Below are 22,695 nucleotides of genomic sequence, written 5' to 3'. Positions count from 1 at the left end.
GACTGACCCTGTAAAACAACACCTATCATACTACTATGACTGACCCTGTAAAACAACACCTATCATACTACTATGACTGACCCTGTAAAACAACACCTATCATACTACTATGACTGACCCTGTACAACAACACCTATCATACTACTATGACTGACCCTGTAAAACAACACCTATCATACTACTATGACTGACCCTGTAAAACAACACCTATCATACTACTATGACTGACCCTGTAAAACAACACCTATCATACTACTATGACTGACCCTGTAAAACAACACCTATCATACTACTATGACTGACCCTGTAAAACAACACCTATCATACTACTATGACTGACCCTGTAAAACAACACCTATCATACTACTATGACTGACCCTGTAAAACAACACCTATCATACTACTATGACTGACCCTGTAAAACAACACCTATCATACTACTATGACTGACCCTGTAAAACAACACCTATCATACTACTATGACTGACCCTGTAAAACAACACCTATCACACTACTATGACTGACCCTGTAAAACAACACCTATCATACTACTATGACTGACCCTGTAAAACAACACCTATCATACTACTATGACTGACCCTGTAAAACAACACCTATCATACTACTATGACTGACCCTGTAAAACAACACCTATCATACTACTATGACTGACCCTGTAAAACAACACCTATCATACTACTATGACTGACCCTGTAAAACAACACCTATCATACTACTATGACTGACCCTGTAAAACAACACCTATCATACTACTATGACTGACCCTGTAAAACAACACCTATCACACTACTATGACTGACCCTGTAAAACAACACCTATCATACTACTATGACTGACCCTGTAAAACAACACCTATCATACTACTATGACTGACCCTGTAAAACAACACCTATCATACTACTATGACTGACCCTGTAAAACAACACCTATCATACTACTATGACTGACCCTGTAAAACAACACCTATCATACTACTATGACTGACCCTGTAAAACAACACCTATCATACTACTATGACTGACCCTGTAAAACAACACCTATCATACTACTATGACTGACCCTGTAAAACAACACCTATCATACTACTATGACTGACCCTGTAAAACAACACCTATCACACTACTATGACTGACCCTGTAAAACAACACCTATCATACTACTATGACTGACCCTGTAAAACAACACCTATCATACTACTATGACTGACCCTGTAAAACAACACCTATCATACTACTATGACTGACCCTGTAAAACAACACCTATCATACTACTATGACTGACCCTGTAAAACAACACCTATCATACTACTAGGGTAATGTGTTGTTTTACAGGGTCAGCCGTAGTAGTTGTAGTAGTAGTATTACACCTATCTGGTGTTTGATAATAAAACATGTTTAAGTTAACTGGTCACCTGTCTGGTCTCTCTGTCGGTCTGATCTCTCTGTCGGTCTGGCCTCTCTGTCGGTCTGGCCTCTCTGTCGGTCTGATCTCTCTGTCGGTCTGATCTCTCTGTCGGTCTGATCTCTCTGTCGGTCTGGCCTCTCTGTCGGTCTGGCCTCTCTGTCGGTCTGGCCTCTCTGTCGGTCTTGTCTCTCTGTCGGTCTGATCTCTCTGTCGGTCTGATCTCTCTGTCGGTCGGTCTGATCTCTCTGTCGGTCGGTCTGATCTCTCTGTCGGTCTGATCTCTCTGTCGGTCTGATCTCTCTGTCGGTCGGTCTGATCTCTCTGTCGGTCTGGCCTCTCTGTCGGTCTGGCCTCTCTGTCGGTCTGGCCTCTCTGTCGGTCTGGCCTCTCTGTCGGTCTGGCCTCTCTGTCGGTCTGGCCTCTCTGTCGGTCTGATCTCTCTGTCGGTCTGGCCTCTCTGTCGGTCTGGCCTCTCTGTCGGTCTGGCCTCTCTGTCGGTCTGATCTCTCTGTCGGTCTGATCTCTCTGTCGGTCTGATCTCTCTGTCGGTCCGTCTGATCTCTCTGTCGGTCCGTCTGATCTCTCTGTCGGTCTGGCCTCTCTGTCGGTCTGATCTCTCTGTCGGTCTGATCTCTCTGTCGGTCTGATCTCTCTGTCGGTCCGTCTGATCTCTCTGTCGGTCTTGTCTCTCTGTCGGTCTGATCTCTCTGTCGGTCTGATCTCTCTGTCGGTCTGGCCTCTCTGTCGGTCTGGCCTCTCTGTCGGTCTGGCCTCTCTGTCGGTCTGGCCTCTCTGTCGGTCTGGTCTCTGTCAATCTGGCCTCTCTGTCGGTCTGGCCTCTCTGTCGGTCTGGCCTCTCTGTCGGTCTGGCCTCTCTGTCGGTCTGATCTCTCTGTCGGTCTGATTTCTCTGTCGGTCCGTCTGATCTCTCTGTCGGTCCGTCTGATCTCTCTGTCGGTCTGGCCTCTCTGTCGGTCTGGCCTCTCTGTCGGTCTGGCCTCTCTGTCGGTCTGGTCTCTGTCAATCTGGCCTCTCTGTCAATCTGGCCTCTCTGTCGGTCTGGCCTCTCTGTCGGTCTGGCCTCTCTGTCGGTCTGGCCTCTCTGTCGGTCTGGCCTCTCTGTCGGTCTGGCCTCTCTGTCGGTCTGGCCTCTCTGTCGGTCTGGCCTCTCTGTCGGTCTGGTCTCTGTCAATCTGGCCTCTCTGTCGGTCTGGCCTCTCTGTCGGTCTGGCCTCTCTGTCGGTCTGGCCTCTCTGTCGGTCTGGCCTCTCTGTCGGTCTGGCCTCTCTGTCGGTCTGGTCTCTCTGTCGGTCTGGTCTCTCTGTCGGTCTGGTCTCTCTGTCAATCAGTCGGTCTGGTGTCTTTCTCGTCTCTTGGTGTGTCTGTCTGGTGTCTGTGGTCGTCTGTCTGTCTATTCGGTGTCTCTCCGTCTGGTCTGACCAGTTTCTCTGTCTATTTCAGGGTTCCATTAAGGACCAGTTGAAGGCATATGGGGCGCTGACAGAGAAGGTGACGCGGCGCTACACCAGACAGATCCTCCAGGGAGTCTTCTACCTTCACAGCAACATGATCGTACACAGAGATATCAAAGGTCTGGTCATATTGACACACAGCAACATGATCGTAAACAGAGATATCAACAGTCTGGTCATATTGAAACATAGTAACATGATCGTACACAGATATATCAACGGTCTGGTCATATTGAAACATAGCAACATGATCGTACACAGATATATCAACGGTCTGGTCATATTGACAGACTTACAGGATGATGTGTGTATCTGTCAAATCAAATCCCATTTTATTGTTAAACAACCGGTGTAGAGTGAGTGAAATGCTCCCTGAAGGTCTGTCCGGTCTGAGACAACAACATAGGACAACAAGCTTCTTCCGGCGCCGACAGAGATGGCCGCCTCGCTTCGCGTTCCTTGGAAACTATGCAGTTTTTTTTTTTTTTTTTTTTACGTGTTATTTCTTACATTAGTACCCCAGGTCATCTTAGGTTTCATTACATACAGTCGTGAAGAACTACTGTATATAAGATCAGCGTCAACTCACCATCAGTACGACCAAGAATATGTTTTTCGCGACGCGGATCCTGTGTTCTGCCTTACAAACAGGACAACGGAATGGATCGCATGCAGCGACCCAAAAAAAAACGACTCCGAAAAAGAGGGAAACGAGGCGGTCTTCTGGTCAGGCTACGGAGACGGGCACATCGTGCCCCACTTCCTAGCATTCTTCTTGCCAATGTCCAGTCTCTTGACAGCAAGGTTGATGAAATCCGAGCAAGGGTAGCATTCCAGAGGGACATCAGAGACTGTAACGTTCTGTGCTTCATGGAAACATGGCTCACTGGAGAGACGCTATCCGATGCGGTGCAGCCAACGGGTTTCTCCACGCATCGCGCCGACAGAAACAAACACCTTTCTGGTAAGAAGAGGGGTGGGGGTGTATGCCTTATGGCTAACGAGGCATGGTGCGATGAAAGAAACATACAGGAACTCAAATCCTTCTGTTCACCTGATTTAGAAGTCCTCACAATCAAATGTAGACCGCATTATCTACCAAGAGAATTCTCTTCGATTATAATCACAGCCGTATATATCCCCCCCAAGCAGACACATCGATGTCTCTGAACGAACTTTATTTAACTCTTTGCAAACTGGAAACCATTTATCCGGAGGCTGCATTCATTGTTGCTGGGGATTTTAACAAGGCTAATCTGAAAACAAGACTCCCTAAATTTTATCAGCATATCGATTGCGCAACCAGGGGCGGAAAAACCTTGGATCACTGTTACTCTAACTTCCGCGACGCATATAAGGCCCTGCCCCGCCCCCCTTTCGGAAAAGCTGACCACGACTCCATTTTGCTGATACCTGCCTACAGACAAAAGCTAAAAAAAGAAGCTCCCACGCTGAGGTCTGTCCAATGTTGGTCCGAACAAGCTGATTCCACACTCCAAGACTGCTTCCATCACGTGGACTGGGACATGTTTCGTATTGCGTCAAATAACAACATTGACGAATACTCTGATTCGGTGTGCGAGTTCATTAGAACGTGCGTTGAAGATGTCGTTCCCATAGCAAAGTCAGACAACGTCAGACTTCAAATCAAAAAAGGGAGCGAGGCGGCCATCTCTGTCGGCGCCGGAAGTTCAAACCTGGCCAGAAGAAATCAGTTATAAGTCTTTTGAATCCCCAAATGTCCAGACCACGCCTGGTCATGGGCGAGTGACAGCACCTCAGAACGGTGTAGGAACAACCACTTGACACACTTCACTCCAGTCATTAATGGTGTCATGAGCTGCCCAGTTACGCATCAAAACGCTTCCATAAAGTAGGCGGTCTCTCTGGTTTTAGCTTCCTCAATGGAAATTACCGAAGCAAAACACTTGCGAAGTCGGTCTCCTTTTTGACATTCAATCACCTTCTCGAGGGTGACATACAAAATAATCATGTAATTGGGGTGCGATTTTTGCTTTTTTACAAAAGGGTAAAAACTGTCGGCCTTGCAGAAGGACTACTCGGTGCATCATCTTCTACCTCAATATTCTCAAAAATGGAACTAGACAAATCCACCACATCTCATAGCTTACGAGATTGTGCCCTCGTTAACACACAAGCAGGCAAAACATGGGGAAATGCTTGAACCAATTTATCTGTAGTTTTGATTTCTGGGTTGTCTACTACCTCTAACACAGGAGTATCGTAGTAGCAATGTGACTCCTTTTACTGGCAGTGTAGACACTACACCAACACGGAAACGCCCTGATACCAAGTCTGACACTAAGTGGACCCAGTGTAATGGTACAGGTACGTTCCCCTGTAATATGACATGCGAGCCACAATCTGTTTCAGGAGAGCATCAGTAACAATAACTGACTGCCCCGCCCCAGTGTCTCATAAGATTTGTATGGGCTTTTCATCAGCTTGTTCTCCAGTTAAGGAAACACAACCGGTAGAGATAAACGGAGCATATACAGTGCCTTGCGAAAGTATTCGGCCCCCTTGAACTTTGCGACCTTTTGCCACATTTCAGGCTTCAAACATAAAGATATAAAACTGTATTTTTTTGTGAAGAATCAACAACAAGTGGGACACAATCATGAAGTGGAACAACATTTATTGGATATTTCAAACTTTTTTAACAAATCAAAAACTGAAAAGTATTCAGCCCCTTTACTTTCAGTGCAGCAAACTCTCTCCAGAAGTTCAGTGAGGATCTCTGAATGATCCAATGTTGACCTAAATGACTAATGATGATAAATACAATCCACCTGTGTGTAATCAAGTCTCTGTATGAATGCACCTGCACTGTGATAGTCTCAGAGGTCCGTTAAAAGCGCAGAGAGCATCATGAAGAACAAGGAACACACCAGGCAGGTCCGAGATACTGTTGTGAAGAAGTTTAAAGCCGGATTTGGATGCAAAAAGATTTCCCAAGCTTTAAACATCCCAAGGAGCACTGTGCAAGCGATAATATTGAAATGGAAGGAGTATCAGACCACTGCAAATCTACCAAGACCTGACCGTCCCTCTAAACTTTCAGCTCATACAAGGAGAAGACTGATCAGAGATGCAGCCAAGAGGCCCATGATCCCTCTGGATGAACTGCAGAGATCTACAGCTGAGGTGGGAGACTCTGTCCATAGGACAACAATCAGTCGTATATTGCACAAATCTGGCCTTTATGGAAGAGTGGCAAGAAGAAAGCCATTTCTTAACCTCTTGATGCTATGGGGGCGCTATTTCATTTTTGGATAAAAAGACGTGCCCGTTTTAAGCGCAATATTTTGTCACAAAAAGATGCTTGACTATGCATATAATTGATAGCTTTGGAAAGAAAACACTCTGACGTTTCCAGAACTGCAAAGATATTCTCTGTGGGTGCCCTAGAACGGGAGCTACAGGCAAAACCAAGATGAAACGGCATCCAGGAAACCAGCAGGATTTTTGAGGCTCCGTTTTCCATTGTCTCCTTATATGGCTGTGAATGCGAGAGGAATGAGCCTGCCCTTTCTGTCGTTTCCCCAAGGTGTCTGCAGCATTGTGACGTATTTGTAGGCATATCATTGGAAGATTGACCATGAGAGACTACATTTTCCAGGTGTCTGCCCGGTGTCCTCCGTCGAAATTGGTGCGTCTTTTTCAGCTGCTGGTATTTTTCCATGCGATTCTGAGGGGAAAGCAGGCTTCCACGAACTGCATATCAATGAAGAGATATGTGAAAAAACACCTTGAGGATTGTTTCCAAATAACGTTTGCCATGTTTTGGTCGATATTATGGAGTTAATTCGGAAAAAGTTTGACGTTTTGGTGACTGAATTTTCGGTTCGTTTCGGTAGCCAAATTGATGTACAAAACAGAGCGATTTCTCCTACAAAAAGATTCTTTCAGGAAAAACTGAACATTTGCTATGTAACTGAGAGTCTCCTCATTGAAAACATCCAAAGCTCTTCAAAGGTAAATGATTTTATTTATTTGGTTATCTGGTTTTTGTGAAAATGTTGCGTGCTAAATGCTACTCAAAATGCTAAGCTAGCTTAGCATACTCTTACACAAATTAGTGATTTGCTATGGTTCAAAGGCATATTTTGAAAATCTGAGATGACAGTGTTGTTAAGAAAAGGCTAAGCTTGAGAGCAGGTGCATTATTTTCATTTTATTTGCGATTTTCAGAAATCGTTAACGTTGCGTTATGCTAATGAGCCTGAGGCTTTATTCACGAGTTAAAGATATCCATAAAAAGTGTTGTTTAAAGTTTGCCACAAGCCACCTGGGAGACACACCAAGCATGTGGAAGAAGGTGCTCTGGTCAGATGAAACCAAAATTGAACTTTTTGGCAACAATGCAAAATGTTATGTTTGGCGTAAAAGCAACACAGCTCATCAACCACAACACACCCATCCCCACTGTCAAACATGGTGGTGGCAGCACCATAGTTTGTGCCTGCTTTTCTTCAGCAGGGACAGGGAAGATGGTTAAAATTGATGGGAAGATGGATGGAGCCAAATACAGGACCATTCTGGAAGAAAACCTGATGGAGTCTGCAAAAGACCTGAGACTGGGACGGAGATCTTCCAACAAGACAATGATCCAAAACATAAAGCAAAATCTACAATGGAATGGTTCAAAAATAAACATATCCAGGTGTTAGAATGGCCAAGTCAAAATCCAGACCTGAATCCAATCGAGAATCTGTGGAAAGAACTGAAAACTGCTGTTCACAAATGCTCTCCATCCAACCTCACTGAGCTCGAGCTGTTTTGCAAGGAGGAATGGGGAAAAAATTCAGTCTCTCCATGTGCAAAACTGATAGAGACATACCCCAAGCGACTTACAGCTGTAATCGCAGCAAAAGGTGGCGCTACAAAGTATTAACTTAAAGGGGCTGAATAATTTTGCACGCCCAATTTTTCAGTTTTTGATTTGTTAAAAAAGTTTGAAATATCCAATAAATGTCGTTCCACTTCATGATTGTGTCCCACTTGTTGTTGATTCTTCACAAAAAAATACAGTTTTATATCTTTATGTTTGAAGACTGAAATGTGGCAAAAGGTCGCAAAGTTCAAGGGGGCCGAATACTTTCGCAAGGCACTGTATATGATCTGGTTTCCCAAATGAATCAATAACTTGGTTGAATCAACTCGGTCCAACAGACGAGCCAAAGACTTGACTAAACCCAAACTTTTCATGTTTCGGTTTATTTTTCAAAACCGGGCAGTCCGCAATCAGGTGACCCTTTTGGTGATAGTAAAAACATTCACGGATCTCGTGCGAAGGCTTAGGGTTGTCAGAGGAAAAGCGACCTGAACGAGGCACTGATGATCGTAATCGTCCAGCCTTCAAAACGAGATGCACCAAAGACAGTCTTGTGTGTCAAAGCGTACTCATCTGCCAACACTGCTGCCTGGGCCACTTTCTGTTCATTTAAATTAACTGCAATTTTATCAGTGAGGTTGCTTTTAAAATCCTCCAAAAGCATCAACTCCCGAATATCAGCAAAGGTGTTAGCTTTGCCGGCAGAACACCAGCAATTAAACAGAGACTCATTGTCCCTTGCAAACTCAACAAACATACGGTGAGGGTTTTTTTGTGGTTCCTGAAGCGCTGCCTATAAGCTTCAGGCACCAACTCATAAACCCACGACACGGTAGTTTTAATTATATCATACTGTAAACTGTCTTCCAGGGAGAGAGCAGCTACTACTTCCTGGGCTTTCCCAGACAATTTACATTGTAACAGGAGCGGCCAAACCTCGAGTGGCCAATGCAGCGCAGCGGCCACACGCTCAAACACAGAGAAATAGGAATCAACCTCCGACTCTCGGAATGGAGGGTTTTTACTCACAGCGAAGTGGGCTTGATGGTGAGAGCAGGTTGTGGAGTCGCATCTAGCTCCAGTTGTCGGATCCTCACCTCCTTGTCGGCTTCTATTCTCCCAATTTCAAGTTCAAACTGCATCTGTCTCTCTCTATCTTTTAGCTCCATTTCTAACCCAGCCTCACCTTCAGCCTAGTGGTCCCGTCTGAACGACCCGAAGAAGAAGATCATATCAGGGCTGTAAAGGGTGTACGAGCAACCCCTTCCTCCGCCCTGTCCTCCGACTTGGCATCGGAAGGTCTACCCGTCTCCTCTCCTGAAGCTTCCCCCTCATCATCTTTCAATGAGAGAATTCGTTCTCTCACTAAACTCTAAACCCTGACTGGCACCAAAAGCTCAACCTTTCTCAGGGATGAAGAATCCATATTGGTCAGCTACAGCGAAAAGGTCTACTTTACGCAACCCCACCAACCGATCAACAGAGGGCGCTTCAATGAACTTGGAGATGGCTGCTGCAGCCATCTTGTACACTGCAGTCTACTAAACACACAAACTAAACAAGTCATCCAAACTCACAACCCACCATCACACCTCAATCACCAATCACAGAGAGCTCAGAGCACCAGGGTCCGGTGGGCTTAATGATCCCGGATGAGCCCCCATTACGTTACGCCTCTGAGGGAACGCAACACCCTGCTACACTCAACTCCCCGTGGAGGTAAAGAGGTATGTGACTGTAGGTGGAGGTATAGAGGTATGTGACTGTAGGTGGAGGTATGTGACTGTAGGTGGAGGTATAGAGGTATGTGACCGTAGGTGGAGGTATGTGACTGTAGGTGGAGAGGTGGAGGTATGTGACTGTAGGTGGAGGTATAGAGGTATGTGACTGTAGGTGGAGGTATAGAGGTATGTGACTGTAGGTGGAGATAAAGAGGTATGTGACTAGGGGGAGGTATGTGACTGTAGGTGGAGGTATGTGACTGTAGGTGGAGGTATGTGACTGTAGGTGGAGGTAAAGAGGTATGTGACTGTAGGTGGAGGTATGTGACTGTAGGTGGAGGTAAAGAGGTATGTGACTAGGGGGAGGTATGTGACTGTAGGGGGAGGTATGTGACTGTAGGTGGAGGTATGTGACTGTAGGCGGAGGTAAAGAGGTATGTGACTGTAGGGGGAGGTATGTGACTGTAGGTGGAGGTATATGACTGTAGGGGGAGGTATGTGACTGTAGGGGGAGGTAGAGAGGTATGTGACTGTAGGCGGAGGTATAGAGGTATGTGACTGTAGGCGGAGGTAAAGAGGTATGTGACTGTAGGGGGAGGTATGTGACTGTAGGTGGAGGTATATGACTGTAGGGGGAGGTATATGACTGTAGGGGGAGGTATGTGACTGTAGGGGGAGGTAGAGAGGTATGTGACTGTAGGCGGAGGTATAGAGGTATGTGACTGTAGGCGGAGGTAAAGAGGTATGTGACTGTAGGTGGAGGTAGAGAGGTATGTGACTGTAGGGGGAGGTATGTGACTGTAGGGGGAGGTATGTGACTGTAGGGGGAGGTATGTGACTGTAGGGGGAGGTATGTGACTGTAGGGGGAGGGAGAGAGGTATGTGACTGTAGGGGGAGGTATGTGACTGTAGGGGGAGGTATGTGACTGTAGGTGGAGGGAGAGAGGTATGTGACTGTAGGTGGAGGTAGAGAGGTATGTGACTGTAGGTGGAGGTATGTGACTGTAGGTGGAGGTATGGGACTGTAGGTGGAGCTAAAGAGATATGGGACTGTAGGTGGAGGTAGAGAGGTATGGGACTGTAGGTGGAGGTAGAGAGGTATGGGACTGTATGTGGAGGTAGAGAGGTATGTGACTGTAGGTGGAGGTATGTGACTGTAGGTGGAGGTATGTGACTGTAGGTGGAGGTATGTGACTGTAGGTGGAGGTATGTGACTGTAGGTGGAGGTATGTGACTGTAGGTGGAGGTATGTGACTGTAGGTGGAGGTAGAGAGGTATGGGACTGTAGTTGGAGCTAAAGAGATATGGGACTGTAGGTGGAGGTATAGAGTTATGGGACTGTAGGTGAAGCTAAAGAGATATGGGACTGTAGGTGGAGGTAGAGAGGTATGGGACTGTAGGTGGAGGTAGAGAGGTATGTGACTGTAGGTGGAGGTATGTGACTGTAGGTGGAGGTAGAGAGGTATGTGACTGTAGGTGGAGGTAAAGAGGTATGTGACTGTAGGTGGAGGTAAAGAGGTATGGGACTGTAGGTAGAGGTAAAGAGGTATGGGACCTCTGGAGGGAGAGAGGTATGGGACTGTAGGTGGAGGTAAAGAGGTATGGGACTGTAGGTGGAGGTAAAGAGGTATGTGACTGTAGGTGGAGGTAAAGAGGTATGGGACTGTAGGTGGAGGGAGAGAGGTATGGGACTGTAGGTGGAGGTAAAGAGGTATGGGACTGTAGGTGGAGGTAGAGAGGTGTGGGACTGTAGGTGGAGGTAGAGAGGTATGGGACTGTAGGTGGAGGTAGAGAGGTATGGGACTGTAGGTGGAGGTAGAGAGGTATGGGACTGTAGGTGGAGGTAGAGAGGAATGTGACTGTAGGTGGAGGTAGAGAGGTATGGGACTGTAGGTGGAGGTAAAGAGGTATGGGACTGTAGGTGGAGGTAAAGAGGTATGGGACTGTAGGTGGAGGGAGAGAGGTATGGGACTGTAGGTGGAGGTAAAGAGGTATGGGACTGTAGGTGGAGGTATGGGACTGTAGGTGGAGGCAGAGAGGTATGGGACTGGAGGGGGAGGTAGAGAGGTATGGGACTGTAGGTGGAGGTAAAGAGGTATGGGACTGTAGGTGGAGGTATAGAGGTATGTGACTGTAGGTGGAGGTAGAGAGGTATGGGACTGTAGGTGGAGGTAGAGAGGTATGGGACTGGAGGTATAGAGGTATGGGACTGTAGGTGGAGGTAAAGAGGTATGGGACTGGAGGTGGAGGTAGAGAGGTATGGGACTGTAGGTGGAGGTAGAGAGGTATGGGACTGTAGGTGGAGGTAGAGAGGTATGGGACTGTAGGTGGAGGTAGAGAGGTATGGGACTGGAGGTGGAGGTAGAGAGGTATGGGACTGGAGGTGGAGGTAGAGAGGTATGGGACTGGAGGTGCGAGTAAGGATGACGGCCAGGCACGACTCCAACACCATCATTTAATTTGCTGATGACACAACAGTGGTAGGCCTGATCACCGACAACGATGAGACAGCCAATAGGAAGGAGGTCAGAGACCTGGCCGTGTGGTGCCAGGACAACAACCTCTCCCTCAACGTGATCAAGACTTAGGAGATGATTGTGGACTACAGGAAAAGGAGGACCGAACATTGCCCCATTCTCATCGACGGGGCTGTAGTGTAGGGGTTCGAGAGTGAATGTGCACATCACCAACGAACTAACATGGTCCAAAAACACCAAGACAGTTGTGAAGAGGGCACGACAAAGCCTATTCCCCCTCAGGAGACTGAAAAGATTTGTCATGGGTCCTCAGATCCTCAAAAAGATAATTATACAGCTGCACCATCGAGAGCATCCTGACTGGTTGCATCACCGCCTGGTATGGCAACTGGTCATCATCCAACCGTAAGGCACTACAGAAGGTAGTGTGTACAGCCCAGTACATCACTGGGGCCAAGCTTCCTGCCATCCAGGACCTCTATCCCAGGTGGTGTCAGAGGAAGGCCCTAAAAATGTTCAGACTTCACCCCCAAGTCATAGACTGTTCCCTCTGCTAACGCACGGCAAGCGGTACCGGAGCACCAAGTCTAGGACCAAAAGGCTCCTCAACAGCTTTTACCCCTAAACCATAAGACTGCTGAACAACTAATCAACTGACCATTGGACTATTTACATTGACCCCCCTCCTCCATTTGTTTTGTACACTGCTGCTACTCTCTGTTTATTAACTATGCAGTCACTACCTACGTGTACAAATGACCTAGACGAACCTGAACCCCGCACATTGACTCTGTACTGGTACCCCTGTATATAGCCTCCACATTGACTCTGTACCGGTACCCCCTGTATATAGCCTCCACATTGACTCTGTACCGTAACACCCTGTATATAGTCTCCACATTGACTCTGTACCGTAACACCCTGTATATAGCCTCCACATTGACTCTGTACCGGTACCCCCTGTATATAGCCTCCACATTCACTCTGTACCGTAACACCCTGTATATAGTCTCCACATTGACTCTGTACCGTAACACCCTGTATATAGCCTCCACATTGCCTCTGTACCGTAACACCCTGTATATAGCCTCCACATTGACTCTGTAGCGGTACCCCCTGTATATGGCCTCCACATTGACTCTGAACCGGTACCCCCTGTATATAGCCTCCACATTGACTCTGTACTGGTACCCCCTGTATATAGCCTCCACATTGACTCTGTACTGGTACCCCCTGTATATAGCCTCCACATTGACTCTGTACCGGTACCCCCTGTATATAGCCTCCACATTGACTCTGAACCGGTACCCCCTGTATATAGCCACCACATTGACTCTGTACTGGTACCCCCTGTATATAGCCTCCACATTGACTCTGAACCGGTACCCCCTGTATATAGCCTCCACATTGACTCTGTACCAGTACCCCCTATATATAGCCTCCACATTGACTCTGTACTGGTACCCCCTATATATTGCCTCCACATTGACTCTGTACCAGTACCCCCTGTATATAGCCTCCACATTGACTCTGTACTGGTACCCCCTGTATATAGCCTCCACATTGACTCTGTACCAGTACCCCCTGTATATAGCCTCCACATTGACTCTGTACCAGTACCCCCTATATATAGCCTCCATATTGACTCTGTACCAGTACCCCCTGTATATAGCCTCCACATTGACTCTGTACCAGTACCCCCTGTATATAGCCTCCACATTGACTCTGTACTGGTACCCCCTGTATATAGCCTCCACATTGACTCTGTACCGGTAACCCCTGTATATAGCCTCCATATTGACTCTGTACTGGTACCCCCTGTATATAGCCTCCACATTGACTTTGTACCGTAATACCCTGTATATAGCCTCCACATTGACTCTGTACCGGTACCCCCTGTATATAGCCTCAACATTGACTCTGTACCGGTAACCCCTGTATATAGCCTCCACATTGACTCTGTACCGGTAACCCCTGTATATAGCCTCCACATTGACTCTGTACCGGTAACCCCTGTATATAGCCTCCACATTGACTCTGTACCGGTAACCCCTGTATATAGCCTATGTATTGTTATTTTATTGGGTTACTCTTTATTTTTTACTGAAAATATTTACCAAATAAACTAATCTTTCTTGAACTGCGTTGTTGGTTGCAAGTAAGCATTTCACGGTAAGGTCTACATCTATTGTATTCGGCACATGTGACAAAGTTTGATTTGTTTTGAGAGATGAGCAAAAGAGGCCTCGTAGTAGTATTAAATTATATAGCGTTAGTATTATAGCAGTAGTATATTATGTGGTGGTAGTATTATAGTAGTAGTATACTATATTGTTGGAGTATATTAATAGTATTATATAGTGGTAGCATTATAGTGGTATTATATAGTAGTAGTATAATATTATTTAGTGGTAGTATTATAGGGGTAGTATTATAGTACTATTGTATAGTAGTATTATATCATATAGTGGTAATATTATAGTAGTATTATATTATATAGTGCTAGTATTATAGCAGTAGTATATTATGTGGAAGTATTATAGTAATAGTATACTATATAGTGCTAGTATTATAGTAGTATTATATAGTAGTAGTATTATATTATATAGTGCTAGTATAATAGCAGTAGTATATTATGTGGTAGTATTATAGTAATAGTATACTATATAGTGGGAGTGTTATAGTATTATTATATAGTGGTAGTATTATAGTATCATAATATTATATAGTGCTAGTATCATTATATTATATAGTGGTATTATAGTGGTAGCAGTATATTATATAGTGGTAGTATTATAGAGTGGTAGTATTATAGAATCATTATATTATGTAGTGGTAGTATTATATTGTATAGTGGTTGTATTGTAGTTGTATTATATAGTGGTAGTATTATAATAGTGTTATATAGTGGTTGTATTATATAGTGGTAGTATTATAATAGTGTTATATAGTGGTAGTATTATAAGAGTATTATTTAGTGGTAGTATTATAATAGTATTATTTAGTGGTAGTATTATAATAGTGTTATATAGTGGTAGTATTATAATAGTATTATTTAGTGGTAGTATTATAATAGTATTATTTAGTGGTAGTATTATAATAGTATTATTTAGTGGTAGTATTATAATAGTATTATTTAGTGGTAGTAGTATAATAGTATTATTTAGTGGTAGTATTATAGTTGTATTATATAGTGGTAGTATTATAGTTGTATTATATAGTGGTAGTATTATAATAGTATTATTTAGTGGTAGTATTATAATAGTATTATTTAGTGGTAGTATTATAGTTGTATTATATAGTGGTAGTATTATAGTTGTATTATATAGTGGTAGTATTATAGTTGTATTATATAGTGGTAGTATTATAGTTGTATTATATAGTGGTAGTATTATAGTTGTATTATATAGTGGTAGTATTATAGTTGTATTATATAGTGGTAGTATTATAATAGTGTTATATAGTGGTAGTATTATAGTTGTATTATATAGTGGTAGTATTATAATAGTATTATATAGTGGTAGTATTATAATAGTGTTATATAGTGGTAGTATTATAGTTGTATTATATAGTGGTAGTATTATATTGTATAGTGGTAGTATTATAGTTGTATTATATAGTGGTAGTATTATAATAGTGTTGTATAGTGGTAGTATTATAGTTGTATTATATAGGGGTAGTATTATATTGTATAGTGGTAGTATTATAGTTGTATTATATAGTGGTAGTATTATAATAGTGTTGTATAGTGGTAGTATTATAGTTGTATTATACAGTGGTAGTATTATATTGTATAGTGGTAGTATTATAGTTGTATTATATAGTGGTAGTATTATAATAGTGTTATATATTGGTAGTATTATAGTTGTATTATATAGTGGTAGTATTATAATAGTATTATTTAGTGGTAGTATTATAGTTGTATTATATAGTGGTAGTATTGTAATAGTGTTGTATAGTGGTAGTATTATAGTTGTATTATATAGTGGTAGTATTATATTATATAGTGGTAGTATTATAATAGTGTTGTATAGTGGTAGTATTATAGTTGTATTATACAGTGGTAGTATTATAGTTGTATTATATAGTGGTAGTATTATAATAGTATTATTTAGTGGTAGTATTATAATAGTATTATTTAGTGGTAGTATTATAATAGTATTATTTAGTGGTAGTATTATAATAGTATTATTTAGTGGTAGTATTATAGTTGTATTATATAGTGGTAGTATTATAGTTGTATTATATAGTGGTAGTATTATAATAGTATTATTTAGTGGTAGTATTATAATAGTATTATTTAGTGGTAGTATTATAGTTGTATTATATAGTGGTAGTATTATAGTTGTATTATATAGTGGTAGTATTATAGTTGTATTATATAGTGGTAGTATTATAGTTGTATTATATAGTGGTAGTATTATAGTTGTATTATATAGTGGTAGTATTATAGTTGTATTATATAGTGGTAGTATTATAATAGTGTTATATATTGGTAGTATTATAATAGTATTATATAGTGGTAGTATTATAATAGTGTTATATAGTGGTAGTATTATAGTTGTATTATATAGTGGTAGTATTATATTGTATAGTGGTAGTATTATAGTTGTATTATATAGTGGTAGTATTATAATAGTGTTGTATAGTGGTAGTATTATAGTTGTATTATATAGTGGTAGTATTATATTGTATAGTGGTAGTATTATAGTTGTATTATATAGTGGTAGTATTATAATAGTGTTGTATAGTGGTAGTATTATAGTTGCATTATACAGTGGTAGTATTATATTGTATAGTGGTAGTATTATAGTTGTATTATATAGTGGTAGTATTATAATAGTGTTATATATTGGTAGTATTATAGTTGTATTATATAGTGGTAGTATTATAATAGTATTATTTAGTGGTAGTATTATAATAGTGTTATATAGTGGTAGTATTATGATAGTGTTATATAGTGGTAGTATTATAATAGTATTATTTAGTGGTAGTATTATAATAGTGTTATATAGTGGTTGTATTATATAGTGGTAGTATTATAATAGTGTTATATATTGGTAGTATTATAGTTGTATTATATAGTGGTAGTATTATAGTTGTATTATATAGTGGTAGTATTATAATAGTGTTATTTAGTGGTAGTATTATAATATTATTATTTAGTGGTAGTATTATAATATTATTTAATGGTAGTATTATAGTTGTATTATATAGTGGTAGTATTATAGTTGTATTATATAGTGGTAGTATTATAGCTGTATTATATAGTGGTAGTATTATAGTTGTATTATAGTGGTAGTATTATAGTTGTATTACATAGTGGTAGTATTATAATAGTGTTATATATTGGTAGTATTATTGTTGTATTATATAGTGGTAGTATTATAATAGTATTATATAGTGGTAGTATTATATTTGTATTATATAGTGGTAGTATTATAATAGTGTTATATATTGGTAGTATTATAGTTGTATTATACAGTGGTAGTATTATATTGTATAGTGGTAGTATTATAGTTGTATTATATAGTGGTAGTATTATAATAGTGTTATATAGTGGTTGTATTATATAGTGGTTGAATTATATAGTGGTAGTATTATAGTTGTATTATAATAGTGTTATATAGTGGTTGTATTATTTAGTGGTAGTATTATAATAGTGTTATATAGTGGTAGTTTTATAGTTGTATTATATAGTGGTAGTATTATAGTTGTATTATATAGTGGTAGTATTATAATTGTATTATATAGTGGTAGTATTATAATAGTGTTATATAGTGGTTGTATTATATAGTGGTAGTATTATTATAGTATTATTTAGTGGTAGTATTATAATATTATTTAGTGGTAGTATTATAATAGTGTTATATAGTGGTTGTATTATATAGTGTTAGTATTATAGTTGTATTATATAGTGGTAGTATTATAGTTGTATTATATAGTGGTAGTATTATAGTTGTATTATATAGTGGTAGTATTATAGTTGTATTATATAGTGGTAGTATTATAATAGTGTTATATATTGGTAGTATTATAGTTGTATTATATAGTGGTAGTATTATAATAGTGTTATATAGTGGTAGTATTATAATAGTATTATTTAGTGGTAGTATTATAATAGTATTATTTAGTGGTAGTATTATAGTTGTATTATATAGTGGTAGTATTATAGTTGTATTATATAGTGGTAGTATTATAATAGTGTTATATATTGGTAGTATTATAGTTGTATTATATAGTGGTAGTATTATAATAGTATTATATAGTGGTAGTATTATAGTTGTATTATATAGTGGTAGTATTATAATAGTGTTATATATTGGTAGTATTATAGTTGTATTATATAGTGGTAGTATTATAATAGTGTTATATATTGGTAGTATTATAGTTGTATTATATAGTGGTAGTATTATAATAGTATTATATAGTGGTAGTATTATAATAGTGTTATATAGTGGTAGTATTATAGTTGTATTATATAGTGGTAGTATTATATTGTATAGTGGTAGTATTATAGTTGTATTATATAGTGGTAGTATTATAATAGTGTTGTATAGTGGTAGTATTATAGTTGTATTATATAGTGGTAGTATTATAATAGTGTTATATATTGGTAGTATTATAGTTGTATTATATAGTGGTAGTATTATAATAGTATTATTTAGTGGTAGTATTATAATAGTGTTATATAGTGGTAGTATTATAATAGTGTTATACAGTGGTAGTATTATAATAGTGTTATATAGTGGTAGTATTATAACAGTGTTATATAGTGGTTGTATTATAATAGTGTTATTTAGTGGTAGTATTATAATAGTATTATTTAGTGGTTGTATTATAATATTATTTAGTGGTAGTATTATAGTTGTATTATATAGTGGTAGTATTATAGTTGTATTATATAGTGGTAGTATTATAGTTGTATTATAGTGGTAGTATTATAGTTGTATTATATAGTGGTAGTATTATAATAGTGTTATATATTGGTAGTATTATTGTTGTATTATATAGTGGTAGTATTATAATAGTATTATATAGTGGTAGTATTATAGTTGTATTATATAGTGGTAGTATTATAATAGTGTTATATGTTGGTAGTATTATAGTTGTATTATACAGTGGTAGTATTATATTGTATAGTGGTAGTATTATAGTTGTATTATATAGTGGTAGTATTATAATAGTGTTATATAGTGGTTGTATTATATAGTGGTTGTATTATATAGTGGTAGTATTATAGTTGTATTATTATATAATAGTGTTATATAGTGGTTGTATTATTTAGTGGTAGTATTATAATAGTGTTATATGGTGATAGTTTTATAGTTGTATTATATAGTGGTAGTATTATAGTTGTATTATATAGTGGTAGTATTATAATTGTATTATATAGTGGTAGTATTATAATAGTGTTATATAGTGGTTGTATTATATAGTGGTAGTATTATAGTTGTATTATATAGTGGTAGTATTATAGTTGTATTATATAGTGGTAGTATTATAGTTGTATTATATAGTGGTAGTATTATAATAGTGTTATATATTGGTAGTATTATAGTTGTATTATATAGTGGTAGTATTATAATAGTGTTATATAGTGGTTTTATTATATAGTGGTAGTATTATAGTTGTATTATATAGTGGTAGTATTATAGTTGTATTATATAGTGGTAGTATTATAATAGTGTTATATATTGGTAGTATTATAGTTGTATTATATAGTGGTAGTATTATAATAGTGTTATATAGTGGTTTTATTATATAGTGGTAGTATTATAGTTGTATTATATAGTGGTAGTATTATAGTTGTATTATATAGTGGTAGTATTATAATAGTGTTATATATTGGTAGTATTATAGTTGTATTATATAGTGGTAGTATTATATTGTATAGTGGTAGTATTATAGTTGTATTATATAGTGGTAGTATTATAGTTGTATTATATAGTGGTAGTATTATAGTTGTATTATATAGTGGTAGTATTATAATAGTGTTATATAGTGGTTGTATTATAGTTGTATTATATAGTGGTAGTATTATAGTTGTATTATATAGTGGTAGTATTATAATAGTGTTATATAGTGGTTGTATTATATAGTGGTAGTATTTCTCTTCATACTCTCTGTTGTCCTCTAGGTGCCAACATCCTGAGAGACTCCACTGGCAACATAAAGCTGGGGGACTTTGGGGCCAGTAAACGCATCCAGACCATCTGTATGTCAGGAACTGGCATCAAATCTGTCACCGGCACGCCTTACTGGATGAGCCCAGAAGTCATCAACGGAGAAGGATACGGACGCAAAGCTGATGTCTGGTAAAAAGACTCATAATGCAGTCAGGTGGCTCTTTGTTTAGTGCCATTCACACTTTTACAAGAACATTTTGCGATATCAAATTGTGAAACAAATTCCTGATTTTCTTGTCTTGTTTAAGAATATACACTAATGTTAAAGGTGATTTATTTCTCATGTTTGTCTCCTGATGTACTAGATGAAGTGGTTCTGTCTCCATAAAGTGTTTTGTCTGTCAGGTCTGTGGCGTGCACAGTGGTGGAGATGCTTACCCAGAAGCCTCCCTGGGCGGAATTCGAGGCCATGGCAGCTGTCTTTAAGATAGCCACGCAGCCCACCAAGCCCTTCCTCCCTGAGGGTGTTTCCGAGGCCGCCCGGGACTTTGTGCGCCAGGTGTTCATAGAGGAGAAGTGGCGTCCCACGGCCGAGAACCTCCTCTCACACCCCTTCGTCCAAGGGGGGTTCTGACCCTGACCTCTAACACCCCCAGGGCCACCCTGCCTCCCAGGCCTCTCCACAGCTCCAGTCCGCCAGCTTCCAGGGCCCAGCACCACTCCACTCCAGGGCCCAGCACCACTCCACTCCAGGGCCCAGCACCACTCCACTCCAGGGCCCAGCACCATGATGCCAGACCTGATCATAACCTGAGCCCCAGTCTCTCTCCTTCACCAGCTAACTGACCCCAGACCTGATCATAACCTGAGCCCTAATCTCTCCTATATTTTGTCTGTCTTGTGATCAGTGGTCACCTTCTATATTCTGTTAAGGTTAAGAGCAAACTCTGAAAATACATGCCATCTGTCAGGACTGTAAGTTAGTCATCTAGTTTCCCTGTTGTCTTTGAGTAATATTCTGCTTCAAAGGGGATTGTGAACAGTTTTTGTAATACATCCTAGATGAACACTTGCAGTTACCTTAACAGTTGATGTCTATACTTTGACCTGAGATATGTACATTTAGTTTTGTCTGAATTGCCAAACGCCTTACAATGACGAGTTGTAAAATAGCATTTATGTACATTTACAGAATGACCCTGTTTCTACAACATAGCACTCTTTCTAATTCGGAAAGAGACTGTTGCACATTTTATAGCATGTATTCAGTAGATGCCCCAATGCAGGATAATCAACAGGAAAAAATAGATGCTGTAAATATATTTGACATTTTTATAATTTCATAACGAGAGAAATGTTTTTTTTTATTCCACTGTTTGGAGAAAAATACCAAACATTTGTATTGTTGTGAATGGTTACTCGCCGTGTATAAGCAAGCAATTCTCCCACGCTGACCAGCCTGTTTAAATCCACATATGTGCCATGTTTCCTTCTATCCCAGTGTATTGTTCACCAGCACAGAACTGTCCGAAGAGAGTTCAGTAAATACTCCTTGTTCTTCCCAGAGTTGGGAACAAAAATAACTCCCCCATCTAGAACATGGATTTCTTAGCCAGTGAATCAGTCCTCAGCCTGAAATCCAGAACATAACTTGATATGATTGAGAGTGATAACTTTCAACTCCATGTACAGTTGAAGTCTGAAGTTTACATACACCTTAGCCAAATACATTTAAACTCAGTTTTTCACAATTCCTGACATTTAATCCGAGTAAATATTCCCTGTTTTATGACAGTTAGGATCACCACTTTATTTTAAGAATGGGAAATGTCAGAATAATAGTAGAGAGAATGATTTATTTCAGCTTTTATTTCTTTCATCACATTCCCAGTGGGTCAGAAGTTTACATACACTCAATTAGTATTTGGTAGCATTGCCTTTAAATTGTTTCACTTGGGTCAAATGTTTTGGGTAGCCTTCCACAAGCTTCCCACAATAAATTGGGTGAATTCTGTCCCATTCCTCCTGACAGAGATGGTGTGACTGAGTCAAGTTTGTAGGTTCTGCCCACAAGTTTTCTATAGGATTGGGGTCAGGGCTTTGTTATGGCCACTCCAATACCTTGACTTTGTTGTCCTTGAGACATTTTTCCACAACTTTGGAAGTATGCTTGGGGTCATTGTCCATTTGTAAGACCCATTTGCGACCAAGCTTTAACTTCCTGACTGATGTCTTGAGATGTTGCTTCAATATATCCACCTTTTTTTTCTTCCTCATGATGCCATCTATTTTGTGAAGTGCACCAGTCCCTCCTGCAGCAAAGCACCCCCACAACATGATGCTGCCACCCCCGTGTTTCACGGTTGGGATGGTGTTCTTCAGCTTGCAAACATCCCCCTTTTTCCTCCAAACATAACGATGGTCATTATGGCCAAACAGTTGTATTTTTGTTTGATCAGACCAGAGGACATTTCTCCAAAAAGTACGATCTTTGTCCCCATGTGCAGTTGCAAACCGTAGTCTGGCTTTTTTTATGGCAGTTTTGGAGCAGTGGTTTCTTACTTGCGGAGCGGCCTTTCAGGTTATGTCGATATAGAACTCGTTTTACTGTGG

General features: G+C 40.0%; 1 protein-coding gene across 1 annotated transcript in view; it reads left to right on the top strand.

Moving 5' to 3' along the window:
• map3k22 (mitogen-activated protein kinase kinase kinase 22) overlaps positions 1 to 21,570 on the top strand; it is a 193,945-nt gene extending 172,375 nt beyond the window's left edge. The window contains exons 16-18 of the mRNA XM_064941127.1: positions 2,887 to 3,016; positions 20,094 to 20,271; positions 20,488 to 21,570. Coding sequence (XP_064797199.1) covers positions 2,887 to 3,016; positions 20,094 to 20,271; positions 20,488 to 20,716 — 537 coding nt within the window. The 3' untranslated portion in view covers positions 20,717 to 21,570. The remainder of the gene's footprint in view (positions 1 to 2,886; positions 3,017 to 20,093; positions 20,272 to 20,487) is intronic.
• Positions 21,571 to 22,695: the final 1,125 nt, after the last annotated feature.

The sequence above is a fragment of the Oncorhynchus masou genome, chromosome 28 (genome assembly GCF_036934945.1).
Source record: "Oncorhynchus masou masou isolate Uvic2021 chromosome 28, UVic_Omas_1.1, whole genome shotgun sequence".
Taxonomy (NCBI): Eukaryota; Metazoa; Chordata; class Actinopteri; order Salmoniformes; family Salmonidae; genus Oncorhynchus; species Oncorhynchus masou.
This window is presented reverse-complemented; position numbering and strand designations above follow the sequence as displayed.